This window comes from Mustela nigripes, chromosome 5 (assembly GCF_022355385.1).
Source record: "Mustela nigripes isolate SB6536 chromosome 5, MUSNIG.SB6536, whole genome shotgun sequence".
NCBI lineage: Eukaryota > Metazoa > Chordata > Mammalia > Carnivora > Mustelidae > Mustela > Mustela nigripes.
In genome coordinates, this window is record NC_081561.1 from 77215065 (window position 1) to 77234848 (window position 19784).

At 34.9% G+C, this 19784-nt stretch overlaps 1 protein-coding gene across 1 annotated transcript in view; it reads right to left on the reverse strand.

Moving 5' to 3' along the window:
• The window catches only part of THEMIS (thymocyte selection associated), a 183326-nt gene that overhangs the window by 90901 nt on the left and 72641 nt on the right, over positions 1–19784 (reverse strand). Inside the window, exon 3 of the mRNA XM_059399149.1 lies at positions 11853–12311. Within this exon, the coding sequence (XP_059255132.1) occupies positions 11853–12311 (459 nt within the window). The remainder of the gene's footprint in view (positions 1–11852; positions 12312–19784) is intronic.

Here is a 19784-nt window from a genome sequence, read left to right on the forward strand (position 1 = left end):
TGTTTAGGGGGATTCCCACCCCCACTTTCATATTTATTCCCAAGAGACCCACCAGGTTCTCAGGGTGAAGATAGAGAAAAATCCCTTCATGCTTCTAGCAGAATAATAGAAAAAGTCACAGCATTCAGTTTTCCTTAAAAAAAGGTCTGCCCTCAAGGAAAACTATTTTACCACAGCCTAACCAACTTGGGTTTTACCAGAGTTGAACTGATGTAGGGGAAGGGAAATACCCAATTATTATCTCTTCTATCTTTCCACATGGGGAAGGGAAATACCCACCTCCAGCCCCCACTTGCCATATTCTATCTCATCTAAGGAAGCATGGGGAAGAAAGCTGAGAAGCACTTGTGAAGGTCATAGGGCACAGTGCCATGAAAAGACTCAGACCTAAATACAGGATTATAGAATGCATCTCTTCCCCTATACCTTACTAACCATATCAACAAGACTCCTGTATAATAACAGGGGATTATAACTGAAGCATTTATATTTCTGTTTAAGAAGTGGTCTCTAGGGGTTCCTGGGTTGTTCAGTGGGTTAAGACTCTGCCTTCAGCTCAGGCCATGATCTCAGGGTCCTGGGATCGAGCCCTGCATCGGGCTCTTTGCTCAGGAGGAAGCCTGCTTCCCCTCTCTCTCTGCTTGTTCTTCTGCCTGCTTGTGATCTCTGTCTGTCATATAAATAAATAAAAGCTTAAAAAAAAAAAAAGTGGTCTGTAGGGAAAAACAACAGGGAGACAAAAAACAAGGACTCTGAATAAAATTTTAGCCTCTAACGTCTATAGATACAGAAAACAGTAAACACTGACTAACTCACAGCTAGATAAACATAAAACCTCATATTAAAGGCTTATTTGCATCAGTTTCTTTTATCTAATACATTGTGTCTGCTTTAAACAAAAAATTACAAAGTCTAGTAAAAGAAAAAGAAAAACAGTGTTGTCTGAAGAGACAAAGCTAAACTCAGATATGCAGAGATTTTGGAATTTCCAGACTGGGAATTCAGAATATGATTAATATGCTAAGAGCTCTAATGGAAGAAAATGGCAGAAAAGATGCTGTAATGTAAGCAGAGAGATGGAAACTTTTGTAAAGAATTGAAAGGAAATGCTCGGTATTAAAAAAACATACTAACAGATATGGAGAATGACTTTGATGGGTTCATCACTAGACTAGACATGGCTAAGGAAAGAAATCAGTGAACTTAAAGATACATCAAGATATATTAATAGAAAATTCCCTAACTGAAAATTAAAAGAAAAAGAATGGGGGAAAAAAAAAGGAACAGAATATCTAAGCACTGTGCGGTAACTACAAAAGGTAGAACATGCACACCATAGTGATGCCAAAAGGAAAACAAGAGAGAAAGGAACAGAAACAATATCTGAAGTAATAATGGTGGAGAATTTTCCAAATTTGAGGAAGCTCGAGAACAGCAAGCATGATAATACCAGAAACCCTACACCTAGGCATATCATATTCAAACCATAGAAAATTTAAAAAAAAAAAAAAAAAAAAAGGAGAAAACCTGAAGAAGCCCTAAGAAAAGAAAATCTTACCTCTAGAAGAAGAAGGATAGAAACTAGATTGTACTTCTCTTCAGAAAGCATTCAAGCAAGAAGAGAGTAAGTGGCATACTTAAAGTGTTTAAAGAAAAGGAACCCACCAACTTAATATTCTATCTCCAGCAAAATTATCCTTTAAAAGTGAAGGATGGCAGAATATGACAGCCCAAAATAAATTACTTTGGCATCAAGATTATTTTGAGTTAAAGGCACTTTATAAAACAGCAGGTGCAAGAAGGTATTCTAATCTCTCCTTTTCTTCCTGAAAACAGGAGACAAAACTCCGATGTGAAAAATGCCTTCCTTTTACCAAGAGAGAAGAAACATCCTTCCACAAAGAGTTAAAGCCAAGTGAATTCTGTCCAAACAGACCTTGTTAAACTAACTCTTATCTTCTTTTAGTCTCCCCACAATACTTAGTCTAGTTACTTCTCCACAGTTGCCTCTTTCATTCAAACCAATATAAAAGCATGTAGATTTTGCCTTTTCGGGAGTCTTCACTCCCTTTTGAGGGCTCCCCTTTCACATAAAACATGTAAATCTATCTGCTTTTCTCTATTTAATCTGTCTAAGTAAATTTAATTCTCAGGCCTAGTCAAAAAGCCATAAGAGATTATTGTTTCTACATATATTTTTTTTAAAACAAGTTTTGTCAATTCCAGCCCTGTAGTTTCTCTCAACTGCTAGTTCCTCCAACATTATTATCTAATAATAATAATTCTTTTAATGGATTCCTTTCGTACATTGAGGTCCTTCATCCATTTTGAGTCTATTTTTGTGTGTGGTGTAAGGAAATGGTCCAATTTCATTTTTCTGCATGTGGCTGTCCAATTTTCCCAGCACCATTTATTGAAAAGGCTGTCTTTTTTCCATTGGACATTCTTTCCTGCTTTGTCGAAGATTAGTTGACCATAGAGTTGAGGGTCTATTTCTGAGCTCTCTATTCTGTTCCATTGATCTATGTGTCTGTTTTTGTGCCAGTACCATGCTGTCTTGATGATGACAGCTTTGTAATAGAGCTTGAAGTCCGGAATTGTGATGCCACCAACGTTGGCTTTCTTTTTCAATATCCCTTTGGCTATTCGAGGTCTTTTCTGGTTCCATATAAATTTTAGAATTATTTGTTCCATTTCTTTGAAAAAGATGGATGGTACTTTGATAGGAATTGCATTAAATGTGTAGATTGCTTTAGGTAGCATAGACATTTTCACAATATTTATTCTTCCAATCCAGGAGCATGGAACATTTTTCCATTTCTTTGTGTCTTCCTCAATTTCTTTCATGAGTACTTTATAGTTTTCTGAGTATAGATTCTGTGTCTCTTTGGTTAGGTTTATTCCTAGGTATCTTATGGTTTTGGATGCAATTGTAAATGGGATTGACTCCTTAATATCTCTTTCTTCTGTCTTGCTGTTGGTGTAGAGAAATGCAACTGATTTCTGTGCATTGATTTTATATCCTGACACTTTACTGAATTCCTGTATAAGTTCTAGCAGTTTTGGAGTGGAGAACACGGGCAGCAACCTCTTCGACCTCTGCCGCAGCAACATCTTCCTAGGAACAACGCAAAAGGCAAGGGAAGCAAGGGAAAAAATGAACTACTGGGATTTCATCAAGATCAAAAGCTTTTGCACAGCAAAGGAAACAGTTAACAAAATCAAAAGACAACTGACAGAATGGGAGAAGATATTTGCAAACGACATATCAGATAAAGGACTAGTGTCCAGAATCTATAAAGAGCTTAGCAAACTCAACACCCAAAGAACAAATAATCCAATCAAGAAATGGGCAGAAGACATGAACAGACATTTCTGCAAAGAAGACATCCAGATGGCCAACAGACACATGAAAAAGTGCTCCATATCACTCGGCATCAGGGAAATACAAATCAAAACCACAATGCGATATCACCTCACACCAGTCAGAATGGCTAAAATCAACAAGTCAGGAAATGACAGATGCTGGCGAGGATGCGGAGAAAGGGGAACCCTCCTACACTGTTGGTGGGAATGCAAGCTGGTGCAGCCACTCTGGAAAACAGCATGCAGGTTCCTCAAAATGTTGAAAATAGAACTGCCCTATGACCCAGCAATTGCACTATTGGGTATGTACCCTAAAGATACAAATGTAGTGATCCAAAGGGACACATGCACCCGAATGTTTATAGCAGCAATGTCCACAATAGCCAAACTATGGAAAGAACCTAGATGTCCATCAACAGATGAATGGATCAAGAAGATGTGGTATATATACACAATGGAATACTATGCAGCCATCAAAAGAAATGAAATCTTGCCATTTGCAACAACATGGATGGAACTAGAGCGTATCATGCTTAGCGAAATAAGTCAAGCAGAGAAAGACAACTATCATATGATCTCCCTGATATGAGGAAGTGGTGATGCAACATGGAGGCTTAAGTGGGTAGAGGAATAAATGAAAGAAGATGGGATTGGGAGGGAGACAAACCATAAGTGACTCTTAATCTCACAAAACAAACTGAGGGTTGCCGGGGGGAGGGGGTTTGGGAGAAGGGGGTGGGATTATGGACATTGGGGAGGGTATGTGATTTGGTGAGTGCTGTGAAGTGTGTAAACCTGGTGATTCACAGACCTGTACCCCTGGGGATAAAAATATATGTTTATAAAAAATAAAAAATTAATATGCTGAAAAAAAAATAATAATAATAATTCTTTTATTTGTTGGAAATTTTCACTCTCTAAGTTTGATTTCTTTGTCATTTACTTTCCAAGATTATACTTATATTTTTCTTAAAAGTGTTTTCATCTCTGATTGCTCAGTGAATCGTTTTGTTTATATTTTTGTATCACATTATGCTTTTTATAGTGATTATTAGATGTATTAATAATTTCCAAACTTTGCATTATTCTAGGCTTTTAAATTAAGATTTTCTTTATAGTTCATCCATTTGGTCTCAATTTTCTTTATGAATATTCTGTGAATTATCTTTTTTTCCCATTTATTCAGCTTTATTTCAACTTAAGAGAATATACCAGCAATTTCATTTTCTTAGATAGTTTTTCCCTGGTTCTATTGTTGTTTGTATTTATGAATAGAGTAAGTGCCTTTTGGGTTGCTCTCTAACATTTGTAGCAGAAAAAAAAAAAAAAAACCATCACGATCTTCACTCAGAAATTAAGAGTCACTTAAAATGAATATACTTATATTTACTATGGGCTTATTTATAATAGTTTTCCTTTCATATTTTTATTTAATTTATAAAAGCTATGAGCCGTGACTACCCATTTTCTTATCCTGGATGACACACGTCGACAAGGTTCTCCACTGATGTTTGTGATGGTTATTATCTATCAACTTGACTGGGCTTTAGTACCCAGTCACTTAATCAAACACTATTCTAGGTGTTTCTGCAAAGGTATTTTGCAGATGTGGTTAACATCTAAATCAGTTGACTTTGGGTGAATGATGTTACACTTGATAACATAGGTGAGTCTCATCTAATCATTTGAAGGCTTTAAGAGCAAATATTGGAGTTTCCCAGAGAAGAAAAAATGTTGCCTCAAATTCGAGCATCAACTTCTGCCTGAGTTTACAGCCTGCCAATCTGTCCTATGAACGTTGAACTTAATAGCCCCCATAATTATATGTCAAGTCCTTAAAATTAATTAATATGTAATTTTGTTTATATTATACAATATAATTATATATAATGTAATAAATATTTTCTGTTTTCCTGGAGAACACTGGTAAAATATTTACAGTTGGTAGAATAAGAATAAATAAATACACATATAAATTGTACCTTATACTGCTTACTGTTTGATATTTCTACTATCAATAAGATTACTTGCCTAAAGGAAGAAAATGAAAAGGAAGTGGACTAAAGTATTCATTGGTTCTAAATATCATGTTAAGTCACAATATTTTCATAGGCACATTAAGAAAAGCATCACTAATAAAAATTGAACCTGTTATACAAATATAAACAATACAACTTTGGTGCCCTGAAGTGAATGTTCTTTCTCCTTAGCTATTAAATTCATAAATATGTTATCATAATAAATCATATCTGAATATAGTGAGGCAGGAAACTTTTCTTGTTATCTAAATAGGAACTTTGTACTATGCAGTATGTGTGCATACAAAAACAGATATTTTAGTTGCTTCATTAATTCATGTATTCGATTTTTTTTCATGTATTCAATTTTTTTAAAGATTTTCATTTATTTGACAGAGAAAGAGAGATCACAAGTAGGCAGAGAGAGAGAGGGAAGCAGGCTCCCTGCTGAGCCCAGAGCTCCATGCAGGGTTTGATCCTAGGACCCCAAGATCATGATCTGGGCTGAAGGCAGAGGCCTTAACCCACTGAGCCACCCAGGCGCCCGTCATGTATTCAATTTATTCAATATTGAACATTTACTTATCTCATGCATTGAGAATATAAAAATAAATACATAAGAAACTCACTCTGATATGCTAATAAATTACTGAAAATTATCTTTTAATAAAAATATTGTTTATAAATTGTACTTCTCTTTTAACAAAATTAGCAACCAGTTCTCTCAAGATTATTGTAGGTCCAGGAAAAGTTTTGGGCTGTGACTAGTTTAAGTAAGTAGTGAGTTTATAGGTGAAATATGTGTCTTTCCAACCCCCTCTTTTTTTTTTTTAAGATTTTTAATTTATTTGCTTGATGGAGAGAGACACAGTGAAAGAGGGAACACAAGCAGGTGGAGTGGGAGAGGGGAAGCAGGCTTCTTGCCCTGCAGAGAGCCCAATGTGGGGCTCGATCATAGGACCCCAGGACCATGACCCCAGCCGAAGGCAGATGCCTAACGACGGAGCCACCCACGCACCCCCCCCCAACCCTTTTTTCTCTCAAATTTAGCATAAGGGCAAAAAGAAGAAAGAGAAAGAAAAAAGAGAATAAGATTCAGTAAATCTAAAAGACATCTACAACCCTTACATGGAATGAAGGTAGAGCACAAATGGCAGAAGGGTCAAAAATTAGGCAGAAAAGAAAAAGGAAAGCCTATGTTCCTAAGAAGCCATAGTACAATGGAAAGCTTGTCCCATGAGATTTCAAAAAGGCTCATAAATTGGAGACATAAGGCTCCTATGACCTGTGAATGAGAATGTAGAGGGCAAAGGGGCTATCTGAATGTCTGATGCGTGGTTAACTCCAGGTCTCCAACTTTATTCTGGGGAAGACAAGTGGTCATGCCTATGACTTCTCTCTTTGCAGGAAGCAGTTGATGCAGTGTCATAGAATCTGGAAGCTAGGCACAGGCAATCAGGGAAGTAACAGGGGGACTGAGAGCAAAGGAGTTAAGTCTAACCCTATGGGGAAATGGTGAAACCCTCAGCAACTTCCCCACTCAGCTACAGAAGTTTCAGAAGGCCCACAAGGTATCAGAAAGATTCTTCTCAGATGAAACTGAGCAAGTCCTAGAGGAAAGGCTTAGAGCCTGAACTTAGGGAATGCTCTGAGAACAAAAGCTGGCAAAATGAAACCTAAAATTCAGAAACAAAGGGCTATTATGTAAACATGCCTCACTTGTAAATTAAAAAAAAAAATAGTGTCCCACATATAAATATGAACAAATGGCCAATAAGCACCAGGCATTGAGGAAAAGAGTTAATAAGAGTGACACAGAGCAAAACTTCTTTTTTTCCTTTTAGGGGGAGGGAGAGAGAGAATCTTAAGTGGGCTCTATGCCAAGCATGGACCCTGACTCAAGGCTCTGACGACCCTGAAATCATGACCTGAGCTGAAATTTAAGAGTGGGACACTTAACCCACTGAGCCATCCAGGCGTCCCAAACAGGCAGATAAAATGCAAGGAACAAAGCAAACTTTAAGAAACTGTAAAATTGTCTCAGAGAGATAAGATATTGCATTCTTAAAACAAGAACACAGTAACATTTAAAAAATGATGTAAGAAATAACTCTTGGAAATTAAAAATATGATAGGTGAAATTAAAAATTCATTAAAACAGTTGGAAATGTAGTTAAGAAATTTTCCCTGAAGGTAAACCAAAGACAAGAAAGATGTAAAATAGGGAAGAAAATAGTCCTAGATCAGAATGGGAACTTCAACAAAAGATCAGAAGTTACAGAAAGAGAAAAGAGAAAAAAAAAAGTTGAAAGGACACTATCAAAGAAATTATCTAAGAAATGAAATATCTGAGTTTCCAGACTAAAAACTGCCATCACAGTGAAAGAACAGGACCACCCAGATGGTTTTAAAGGGAAATCCCAAGACAACCTTATCATGGATTAAATGTTTTCATCCCTCAGTATAAACATATTGAAACCCTACTCCCCCAACCCCTACCCCCGCCCCCAGGAAAAAAGAAAAAGAAACCCTACTCCCCAGTGCAATGGTATTAAGAGGTGGGGTCTTTGGGAGGTGACTAGAATTTGATGAGGTTGCTAGGGTGGAGTCTTCATGAAGGGGATGAGTGTTCTTCAAATCCTATATAAAGTCAATGCCTTGAAAAATTGCACTACCTTTACCTTATTTGGAGAAGGGGTTGGGATTATGGACATTGGAAATTCAAATGTAAATACAAAAAACGCAGAAACAAAATATTTAAAGCAGTTGCCTCAAAGTAGCAGAACGTGGGGAAAATTTGGGAATGGTCAAGGGATCACTTTGTTATAAATCCTTTTACCACTATTTGACTTTTTTGACTTTGATAAATATTGAGATTATTTTTTAAAATAAAATGAAAGAAAGAAGTCATCTCAGGAGGGCACCTGGGTAGCTCAGTGGGTTAAGCCTCTGCCTTTGGCTCAGATTGTGATCTCAAAAGTCCTGGGATCGAGCCCCACATTGGGGCTCTCTGCTCAGTGGGGAGCCTGCTTCCCCACCTCTCTCTGTCTGCTTCTCTGCCTACTTATGATCTCTCTCTGTCAAATAAACAAATAAAATCTTAAAAAAAATTAAGAAGTCATCTCAGAATACTAAACAACCAATGCTTTTTAGTTGTGGTTTTTTTGGTTTTTGTGGGTTTTTTTGCTATTTATTTATCACGTATTATTCAAAATTCAGATACTGCTTTTCTGATACCACCTTTCTGTTTGTGTGATTCCAACCTTCATTTTATAAATGAGTTGCTATGTCATATATCTAAGCAAAAACTGTACCCTTAAATTTTGGAAGGCATTGACGTTTTTACCTAAAACGAAATGCAGCTTTTTCGATTCTTGAAATTTTCATCAGGAGAAAAGTAATTATCAATCTGTACATCAAAACATAAGACGATTAAGAAGTTTTAACAAGCAAGATTTCTGATTTTTAGTGACAACTTTAAATAGATGAGTCAGTTTTTCATTTGTAAATATTATGTATTCCATTTGCCACATTAACATGAATTTTATCTTCCAATGAAAGACACAAACAGATCTTACTATGACTTACATGAGACTAGTAGTTAAAGGTCCTGGGTGGTTATTTATATCTATTTTCCGAAGAGACAGAATGTCTTACAAATCATGAAATGTATAGTGAGAGTTAAGAGGGACTTCAGGCCTATAATGGGAATTATGACCAAGAGTTTCCAGGAACTAATATTTCATGTAAACATGCCCTGCTACTTTTTTATGATGCCTAAATTTTCACATCAATAACATATTAAACACCTAACACCAGGAGTAGAATATGTTATATTCCTTCTTTTCTTTACTTACTTACTATGTTCTCTTTTCAGCAAATCAATATTTCAAAGCTTCCCATAGTTCTCAGTCTTTTTCATCTTGCTTTTACCCCTAAGGTTTCTCTAAAATTTTCTATCCCTGCCTCAGACCTATTCTTTTTCTTGTCACTTGAGAAAGGGAGGACTTGAGACAAGAGGGTTTTCAAATATGTCTGAACTCCAGGCCATCGGAAAGTAACTTAGCAAGCAATATGCTGTTGACTTCAAGGCAAGTTTGAATCTTTAATATAAGATAGAATAATGTAAAACAAGACCACAATTGATTTTTTAAAAAATAGTCTAGATTTTATATTTAGAAGAAAAATGCCTACAACAGTAATTTTTAAAATTGGATTTTTTGTGTTGGGACACCTGTCCTCTATTTCCAGAGAATATTCTGTAGTCAGTACACATGCAAAGCAGTACCATAACAGCATCTGTCCTGAAATTGCTATACAAAAAGAACTAATGTCTAAAATAATCCCTAAAAAAGTAAAGATCCAAAAGAAATCAAAATTTGATTTAAATACCATTAAAGAATGGAAATTAGACTAAAATATTTTGAAAAGGATGCTAGCTTAACCAAAGGCCTTCTTCTGGAGCCTTGGTTAGCATGAAACCATACCTAAGTCCATCTAAACAGTTGTGTTAATATGTCCTGTTCATTTGTCAATATTTATATTTAGTAAACTGTATCATCATCTAACTAGTAGATCAAGTCAGCAGCCTACAGATCAGGTTGACTTCTTTCCTCCTTCCAACAGACCTCCAAATCTTGTTGGTTGTACTTCTTAAATACCAATTAGGAACAAGTGTCCTGCTGATATCACTATTGTGCTAACCCCTCAATACCCTGCCATACACCTAATGGCCTCCTTATATTCCTCTGTCCTGTCCCTTCCACTGAAACCTTTATTAATTTGCCCTTTGGATCCCTTAACATGTATGTCAAGACTCTCCATGGCTGATTCCACTACCCAGTTGCATGTTTTGATATTTGTCTCAACCTATCCTCTCTTTTCTCACACCAGCTATACTAAAGCTCCAATATCTTGCTTACTTGCTCTCCTAGAAATTGCTATTACTTCCTTCAATGCTGTCTCCTCTTTCTTTGCCTCCTACTCATCTTCCAGGTCTTAGTTTAAATGCCTTTTCCTCAGAGAAGGCTTTGTTGATCTCTAATCTAAATTCATAAAATGCAGTAGCTACCTTATTTACATGCTTAGGTTCTGAGTTGGCCTACATTTGCAGCTGTTTGATAGGAGATGCCAATGGTTTTTAAAAATTAACAAATTTTAAAATGAGAAAATGTTATATACATTTTTTATGAAAAGTGAGGAAAACTCAATTATCAATTTCAATTACACATCTTGGGACAGCTAACAAAACATTAATGTGAGGTCTAAAATTTGCTGTGACATCCATTTTTTGTCATATTAAAAAATGATCATGCTGTGGCCTCAATTTTTTGCAGTATTAAAATATAATCACTACTTGAATGGAATTCCTTCCTTGTACCTTTAATTCAGATGAATTAATTAATTTCTGGCTAAATCACTTACATGTAACAAAATTTAACATGTAGTTCTAAAACGACCCAAAGATTCGCAACAGTTTTTTCATATTTATGTAAGTGACCAACAACCAACAATATTTATAGGAGCAGAGATAATTAGAATTTGACATATCCAAGGAATAACCTTTGACTAAACATTTTTACATACTGCTTTTTTTTCCTCAAGTGTTATACACAGTACCTTAATACAATCTTATTCCATTCTTAAAACTACTCTAAGAGGTAGGCAAAAGAGATATCATCATCCCCTCTGCAAAGTCACAGTTTAAATGGCTCACCCGAAGTCATCAACTATTAAATTACTGACCCAGGGTCAGAATCCAGGACTTCTGACTACCTACATAACTCTTTGCTCCATGGTTGCCCACTTAGTGCCATGATCTTGAAAATTCAAAGTATTAATTCCTTTGGGATGGTCTCTCCAGCTATTCCTATTTTTAAATACAAATAATCCTATAAATATTATATATTAAAATACACTTATATGTGAATTAATTTGTCACATCATTTTCCCTTGAGCCAGAGGGACTCTTAGCTAGTAAGATTTATGACCAGTGGTGGGTAGCTAGGGGGGGGGGGGGGAAGCTATTACAAAAATAGCAGTAAGGGACATATTAAGGAAACTTTGCATCCTTATCACTTTGCTGACCACCTTCATACAAGAAAGGCTCTTTCTAGCCAAATATACTCTATCTTTAAAAGTAGCTCTTTTCTGACCATGTTTAACTGGCAGTGAAAGAAATGAATTAGTAGTTTAACCTGTCTGCACCTGCCAATTACTGTATTTACATTTTGATAGCACCACACAATTATATATATATATATATATATATATATATATATATATATATATTCAATTTGACCTTTGCACGAAATACACGGTTTATTTATTTACAGATGAGAATCTAACTCTCAGCGGTCTTACAGGACAAGTTGGGGACAGGGTCACATTCTTCAAACTAAAGTCTTCCTCCTTCCCAAACCCCACAGTGCTCACCCTCATAGAGCATCATTCTCAGTGGATACTTACATTTCATCACACCTTGAATCTCATAAACAGGCTTGAGAACCAGAGCACCATAAAAACCTTTAGGGAATGGATTTGTTAAGTCCCACTTATTTGAAAAACCAGTAAGCTTCACAGTTCGTGTTCTGTTCTTTGGGATCTTCCATTCAACAATCTCCTTTAGGGTATAAATATGTTCATCTTCACACTCATAGAATTCTCCTTCTTGTGACAAAGGCAAAGTAAATGAGTGATTCTGCTGATTCCTTACCACTCCACAGTTCACCATTACTTCTCCACTGATCTCTTCAACTGAGTTGAGCATGATTTGCTCACCATGTTTTACAATGAGATTGTCTAGCTTTAGATCCTTCTGATGATAGAAGCAAGGATGCCCTAGTCTACTTGATCCAATGTGAATGGTCCTTGTTATTTCTTCCATAGTAAGGTATGGAGTTTTATCAGCCACAATCTTAAAAAGACCTAAGAACAAAAGAATTATGTAAATTAAAGAGAATTCTTACAGTGAAAGTTCTCATAAGAAATCCACAGTGAGAGAGTTATAAAACAAGTACAATGTAGCTTTTAAAAAGTAATGTATTTGTTTTAGTCCTGATTTTTTCAGGTCAAATTGTAATGTATTATTTGTAGGTTACTGGGTCATTGGATTCAGGCAACACCAATGGAAACGAGGGGAAAACACCTTGAAATAGAAAAGTCCTGTTCTTGGAAGTGGGAAATATGAATGAAATACTGACTGACTGTATCCCAATGACCTGTATAATCTTCAGCAAGACATTTAATCTCTTAAAATCACATTTTCTATTTTCAATGTTTAAATTGAGAGGACTGGATTAGATCATCGTTTCCCTAAGTATATTTTCTCGACATACAAAAAAATAAAAGATATTCCAGAAGAAAACTGTTTCATGGTCAAATTAACAATCACAGAGTTATATACTTGGAAGGAGACAGTGGTGATGATTATACAACCTTGTGAATGTACTTAATGACATTGAATTGTACATTTTTAAAAGTAAATTTTATGTTATATGTATTTACCTACATATTTCCAATTAAATACTTCTCAGAAACTCTAGATGCCTTGCAACTCCTAAGAAGAGAATATAACATGTAGAATTTTGAAAATTTAGTTGTAAACTCTTGGGGAATCATCCATTAATAAATGATAATATACCCTGATATATTGGTGCTCCATGTAACTCTCCTTTAAAAAATGTCAGTTTAGGCAGCTGCCCTTGATTGAATACTCTTGGGGGTATATCATTCTTTTCATTGCTTCTCTAACTTTGCCATAGTTTCACTATTGGAAATTTTTTCTTCTAATACTATTGGGATAATCACTGATACAGTGTTAATTTTTACTGTTTAAGATATAGCTTTTGAGGCTTGCATGTTTAATTCTCCTCTTTCAATTATGTTTATTTTATGGGCACATCTGCTTTGTGGCATTTTCAGAAATGACTTTATTGAAGAGGTTTTAATAAATTCCAGAGAAAATAAGAACAAAGAAGAAAAGTAGGTAATTGCTCTCTTAACACAAAAGTAAATGAATGACAGTATTATATCCTAGCAAGAATTAAGAAGATAGATTATCTTGCTAGATACTCATTAGACAATGAGACAATCTTACTAGAATTCAATATAGCTTGAAAAACCATTTATTAGTTTACTCAACAAATATATTCCAATTAAATTTATCTACATATTAAATCATTATTAACAGATTATATTGTCTCATGTCTATTATGGGTTACTACACAAATGATCAGTTATTTTTGTAGCTAATCTTTGCCAAAACAAAAAAAGGATTTGGGTTATTTTTAGACATAAACATCCTGAAAAAGTCCAGTGATGCAATCCTGGCAAAAAGTAAGGTAGTATACGCAATATGTCCTGAAAAGCTTTAGAAATTTGACTAGGGTTCACTCACTGTATGGTGTGTTTTAAGACAGTGAAGCAAGGAAATATTTGCTTTGAGAGAGCTTCTTATTTTATTAGATCTTGTATCAGGGAAAATCCAATAAGAGAATATTCTTGAACTCTGCTAATAAATGAATTTGTGTGTATGTGTGCATGTGCATACCTATGTTTTATCTCATTTGTCTGTATGTGAAGATTTGTTTCTAAGAGCCTACACTCATTATCAGGGTATATAAAATTGATCAGTTTTTGTGAAATGTTTTTTTAAAAAAGCTACCTAGAATCTCGTAAATGGTAGAGGCACATAGTTTTATTCTTTTTCTAGATATATTGATGACATAAGTCATAGAAGAATTAATTCAGCATCTTCTTTCTTGGGGAATTGTGTTCACCTAAGGTAATAACAGACCTAAAATGTTACAAAGCAGAAAAACCTGAAATCCTAAGGGCCACCATTTATTTCAAGTTAATCAAATACTTCAGAGCTGTCTTGTTGGATGTCTCTATTGCAAGAAAAATCTATCTATGAACCTGTGTGTTTTTCCTTAGAAGATGATTAAGTATACAGTTTAACATACTAAGTGGTAGACATAGGACAATATCTTTGATTAACTTATTTCTTCTTCTACTATTGCTACCAATCCAGAGTTTATCCTTCTAAACAGCCATTTGATACTATACAAACTAATGTTCATATATATGAACATTCATATATATATATGTGTGTGTGTGTGTGTGTGTGCATGTGTGTGTGTATACACACACATCTATTGAAAATTAACTGATGAGTGAATTTAGTCTTTAAGATCTTATCTCTGAATCTTAAGTTTTTGAAAACATTATAATTTTAGCGAATTCTTAATGATCTGCCAATTTAATAGTAGTAACAACTGAAATTTGTATGGAAATTCACAAGATTGAAAATTTTTTTCATGCATCATTTATCCTGACAATGATCTTTTAAGGACAATATAACAAATGTTATCACTGAAGGATCTAAAATGGTCACGATTTTCATTGCCATGGCTCTAGGATCTCAAATCAGACCTTTGGCATCCAAGTTTTATGTTCTTACCACCATACTAGGCTGTCTCCCCATCCTGCACATAACTCACAAGGACATTGCTCAGGAAAACATGTTTGTTCTCGTTCACAAGATATGTATATGGATCTCATTACCCGTTCTCCCTTTGCATTTATCAGCCTTTCCAGAGCCTCCAGTGTAAGAACAAGAGTAATTTCCTGATTCATTGTGCATAATTTATGCTCATCAGATTTTTTTCTACCTTTTTAAAAATCTCATCAATTCCCACCCAAATAGGGAGTAATTTTAAAAATTAAAATTTCTAACTGTATATCACATTATTTTAAAATTATTTTTATTTTTAAACAATTTTTTTAAGTAGACTTCCTGTCCAATGTGGGGCTTGAACTTATGACTCAGAGATCAAGAGTTACATGCTCCACCAACTGAGCCAGCCAAGCACCCCGACAATATTCTTTAAAATATAAAACATAAGATCATCATGATGATTTTACAATCATTTTCATAGGATAATATCTAGCCTGCCTTGCTTTCCTAGTTCCAACCAAAAATATTCCCTCCATCTCTGAGATAAGTGAACTTTGCCTACTAATTCTCTGAAAGTAATAGCCCAACACAGGGTAAATAATCAGTCTGTTTTGTAAAAGCTTGGATGTGTCCTAGTTGTTAATTGCTACATCCCCAATTCCAAATCCTATGGTTCCCTCTTCCTGGGAATATCCAAGAGATAAAAAGTAACATTCACTAACAGTCATAAATCTTTTTCCCATTCACACAAAAACACTATTTATTTTGTTAAAGTTAAGCTCGATGATCTGTTGAGAGGTAAGTGGTAAGAGTCAAGTATGAAATACGTACACATTTTTCACATTGGATGACAGGATAAAAGCCATAGGCAATACCCCTAACTGAAATCTCACTATTCATAGAACATAATACAACTGTGCTATGACAGAGGAGAGGAATCAGGCAACACCTAAGAATGCCAAGGACAAAACAGTAGCACCAGATTGTTGTTGTATACAGTAATATACCTATGTTATGTACAAAGTTACATGCATTGACTCACTGGAATCCTTGAGTCCCCACTAACCAGATGTTTAAGAGGTAGAAAAGGGAATTCACAGGACAGTGGTGTTTATATGTGCTTAGCTGAAAGGATAAAAAGCAATATATATTGCCACATGTGAGAAAGGCCTCAAAAGACTGCATACAGACATGTAAATTTTATTATTCACATTTTACACATACATCATCAAAATGATCACAATACTGTAATTGAGGAGAAAGAAAGGTAACCAAAGAAGTGAAAGACCTATACTCTGAAAATTATCAAATGCTGATAAGAGAAATTCAAGATGATACAGAAAAGATGGAAAGATGTCCCATGCTCATGGGTTGGAAGAACAATTATTGTGAAAATGTCTATACTACCCAAAGCAATCTACACATTTAATGCAATCCCTATCAAAATACCAATGTGCATTTATCACAGAACTAGAACAAACAATCCTAAAATTTGCATGGAGCAATAAAAGACCTCAAATAGCCAAAGCAGCCTTGAAAAAGAAAAGCAAAACTGTAGGTATTACAATTCTAGACTTCAAGTTATATTACAAAGCAGTAATAATTAAAACAATATCATACTGGCATAAAAATAGATACATAGATCAATGAAACAAAACAGAAAACCCAGAAATAAAGTCCACAGTTATATGGTCAATTAATCTTCAATGAAAGAGGAATGAATATACAATGGAAAAAAGACAGTCTCTTCAACAAATGGTGTTAGGAAAACTGGACAGCAACATGCAGAAGAATGAAACTTGACCACTTTCTTTCACCATACACAAAAATAAACTCAAAATGGATTAAAGACTTAAAAGTGAGACTTGACACCGTAAAAACCCTTGACAAGTGTACAGGCAGTAACGTCTCTGACATTGGCTATACCAATGTTTGTCTAGGTATGTCTCCTGAAATAAAAGCAAAAATAAACTATTGGAATTACATCAATAGAAGAAGTTTCTGCACAGCAGAGTAAATAATCAACATACCTTAAAGGCAAACTACTGAATGGGAGAAAATATGTGCAAATGACATATCTGATAAAGGGTTAGTATCTAAAATACATTAAAAAAAAAACTTAAACAACTCAGCACCCAAAGTACAAATAATCCAGTTAAAAATAGGCAGAAGACATGAATTGACACTTGTCCAAAGAAAACATACAGATGGTCAAAACACACATGAAAAGATACTCAATATCACTCATCATCAGGGAAATGCAAATCAAAACTACAATAAGCTGTCACACTTGTCAGAATGGCTTAAATTAAAAACACAAGAAACAAAAGTGTTGGGAGGATGTGGAGAAAGAGGAACTTTCTTTCATTGTTGATGGGAATGCAAACCGGTGCATCCACTGTGGAAGACTATATGGACATTCCTCAAAAATAAAAAAATGGAACTACCTTATGATCCAGGAATTGCACTACTGGGTATTCACCTCAAAAATACAAAAATACTCATTCAAAGGCATCCCTATGTTTACATGCATTTACATGCATCCCTATGTTTATAGCACTATTTACAATAGCCAAATTATGGAAGCAGCCCAAGTGTCCACTGATAGATGAGCAGATAAAGAAGGTGTGGTATGTGCGTGTGTATGTGTGTGTGTGCACGTACACACACACACACACATATGTTATTCAGCCCTAAAAAAGTGAAATCTTGCCATTTGCAGCAACATGGATAGAGCTAGAGAGTATAAGGCTAAGCAAAATAAGTCATCCAGAGAAAGACAAATACCATACGATTTCATTTATATGTGGAATTTAAGAAACAAAACATATGAGTAAAGGAACAAAGAGAGAAAGAGACAGATGTCATAAAACAGACTCTAAACTATAGAGAACAAACTGATTGTTAGCAGAGGGGAGGTCAGTGGGGCAATGAGGAAAAAGGCTGATGGAGATTGAACAGTACACTTACTATGATAAAAAAAAAACTAAAAAATAGTGAAAAAACAAAAATAGGATTATTAAAATATGCATCTTAGAATATGCTGGAAATGTATATGTATATTTATCAAAATTGCAGTGTGAGGTAGCTACAAATAAAATACATATATTTCACAGATAAAAGGATATGAAAGTTTGAAAAGATGCCATAAATCCTCTATCTCTCCATGGCTCACAAGATACATAGTAGGTTTTTTTGTCTCTAAAGTTCAAGGGCTTGATCACAGTTACACATTTCAATCTTCCATTATTATTATAAATTATAAACTGTTTGTCTAGCCTTTCATTAGCTAACGAAGAGGGTTCCTTCCTTTTAGGTGCAGAAAATCTTTGAGCTTTTTAAATCAAGCAACATAAGAAAATGGACTTTCCTGATATTTAAGATGTTGATTGGCACTAGTTTCATCTGTCCATGTGTCAGATGGGCAGGCACCTGGAGATGCAGGTGAGGCCTCTGAGAGAGGTGTGGGGACTACACAAAGTGGGGAGTTGACAGGGCTGCCTCACGGGCTCATGTACTTCCAGTGTGTGGCAGGTCGTGCGGCCATATTTAAGTAGGTTTTCAGAATACATTATCATAGTTTTTAAATAAAGTAATTCAGACAAAATTGATAAATGCCTTTAAGCATTACCTGCCAAGAACCCATGTATTGAAAATAACAATATAACACAGGTGAGCAACAAAGAAATGAAAGAGTTGATTGACATTTCTACTCTCACTCAAAACTTTTCTTCAGCCATATTATGAGGTAAAACAAGGATACGATAGTCTAATGATACATAAAAAGTGGCTGAAACTTCTTTAACGTCTCAAAGTTATCAAAAAGCAGGTTCATTTCCATGATCATCACAAAGAAATTTGCCTTTAAGTTGGAAGTAAAGATATATATGTCAAAGATGCACACACAATTTTGAATAAATACATAGATATTTGAGATGCATGTTCAAAAATTTCTAATTAACTAAGCTATATGAAGAAGAAGATTTGGAGATAAATCAAACCACTACACATTTGATTATGTGTCTTCCTCTCTGCCAATGATGCAAAGTGCATCTCACTTATTTTTGTGGTTGTGTGCTTCCGCTTCTTTAAAAATTGTAACTGCACTCTCTCCTGCAATCAAATTCTTAACATCCTTGTTATTTTAAATGTATCTAAATAGATTTCCCATTTCTCATGCCTCCTGTGGCTTTTCTATCATTTTGTCATGTTTTCAAGACATTTTTTAGGCCAGCATATCCTACAAAAACTACCTTTTTCGAGACTACCCCAAATCCAACATTTCCATGAGAAACTCTAGGTCAAGCATCTTTGATCAACTTCAAACTGAAATGGGGTGCATGAAATATCTTATCAAGGCAAAAAATCATAATCCTTGAGCAAAGTATTGAGATATATAATAATAGTAATAATAATAATAATAATAATGTCCAAATTGTGAGAAAGTGCTCCAGATTTCTCAAAATCAATTATGGGATTATTAAACATCTTCAACAAATGAATGACTCCAAAAATCTTCATAGAATAAGACAGAAGAGTCTTGATAGAACAGCAGAAACAAGAAATGTTAAGGAAAATTAAAGTTCATGATAAGAAAATTTGGCCTAATAATTTACTGAGTCTTTGGGAAGGCAGGAGTCATATCAAAGATGGCAACTGCATCTGTTAAATGTTAGAGGAGATTAAGTGAGACTGTAGAATTCCTGTATTTGAACGTCTTTACATTTACAATGGGATCAGAATTGTCTATAATAGCTATTAGCTATTAATAGTTCTTTTACCTGGAGATAAAAAGAATAAATCATAAAAGCTTTCGATTCATCTTTACCTTTTTGGTTCAAACTTTGCATTAAAAAAAAAAAAGAAAAAGAAAAAAGAGAGGCGCTTGGGTGGCTCAGTGGGTTGAAGCCTCTGCCTTCAGCTCAGGTCATGATCCCAGC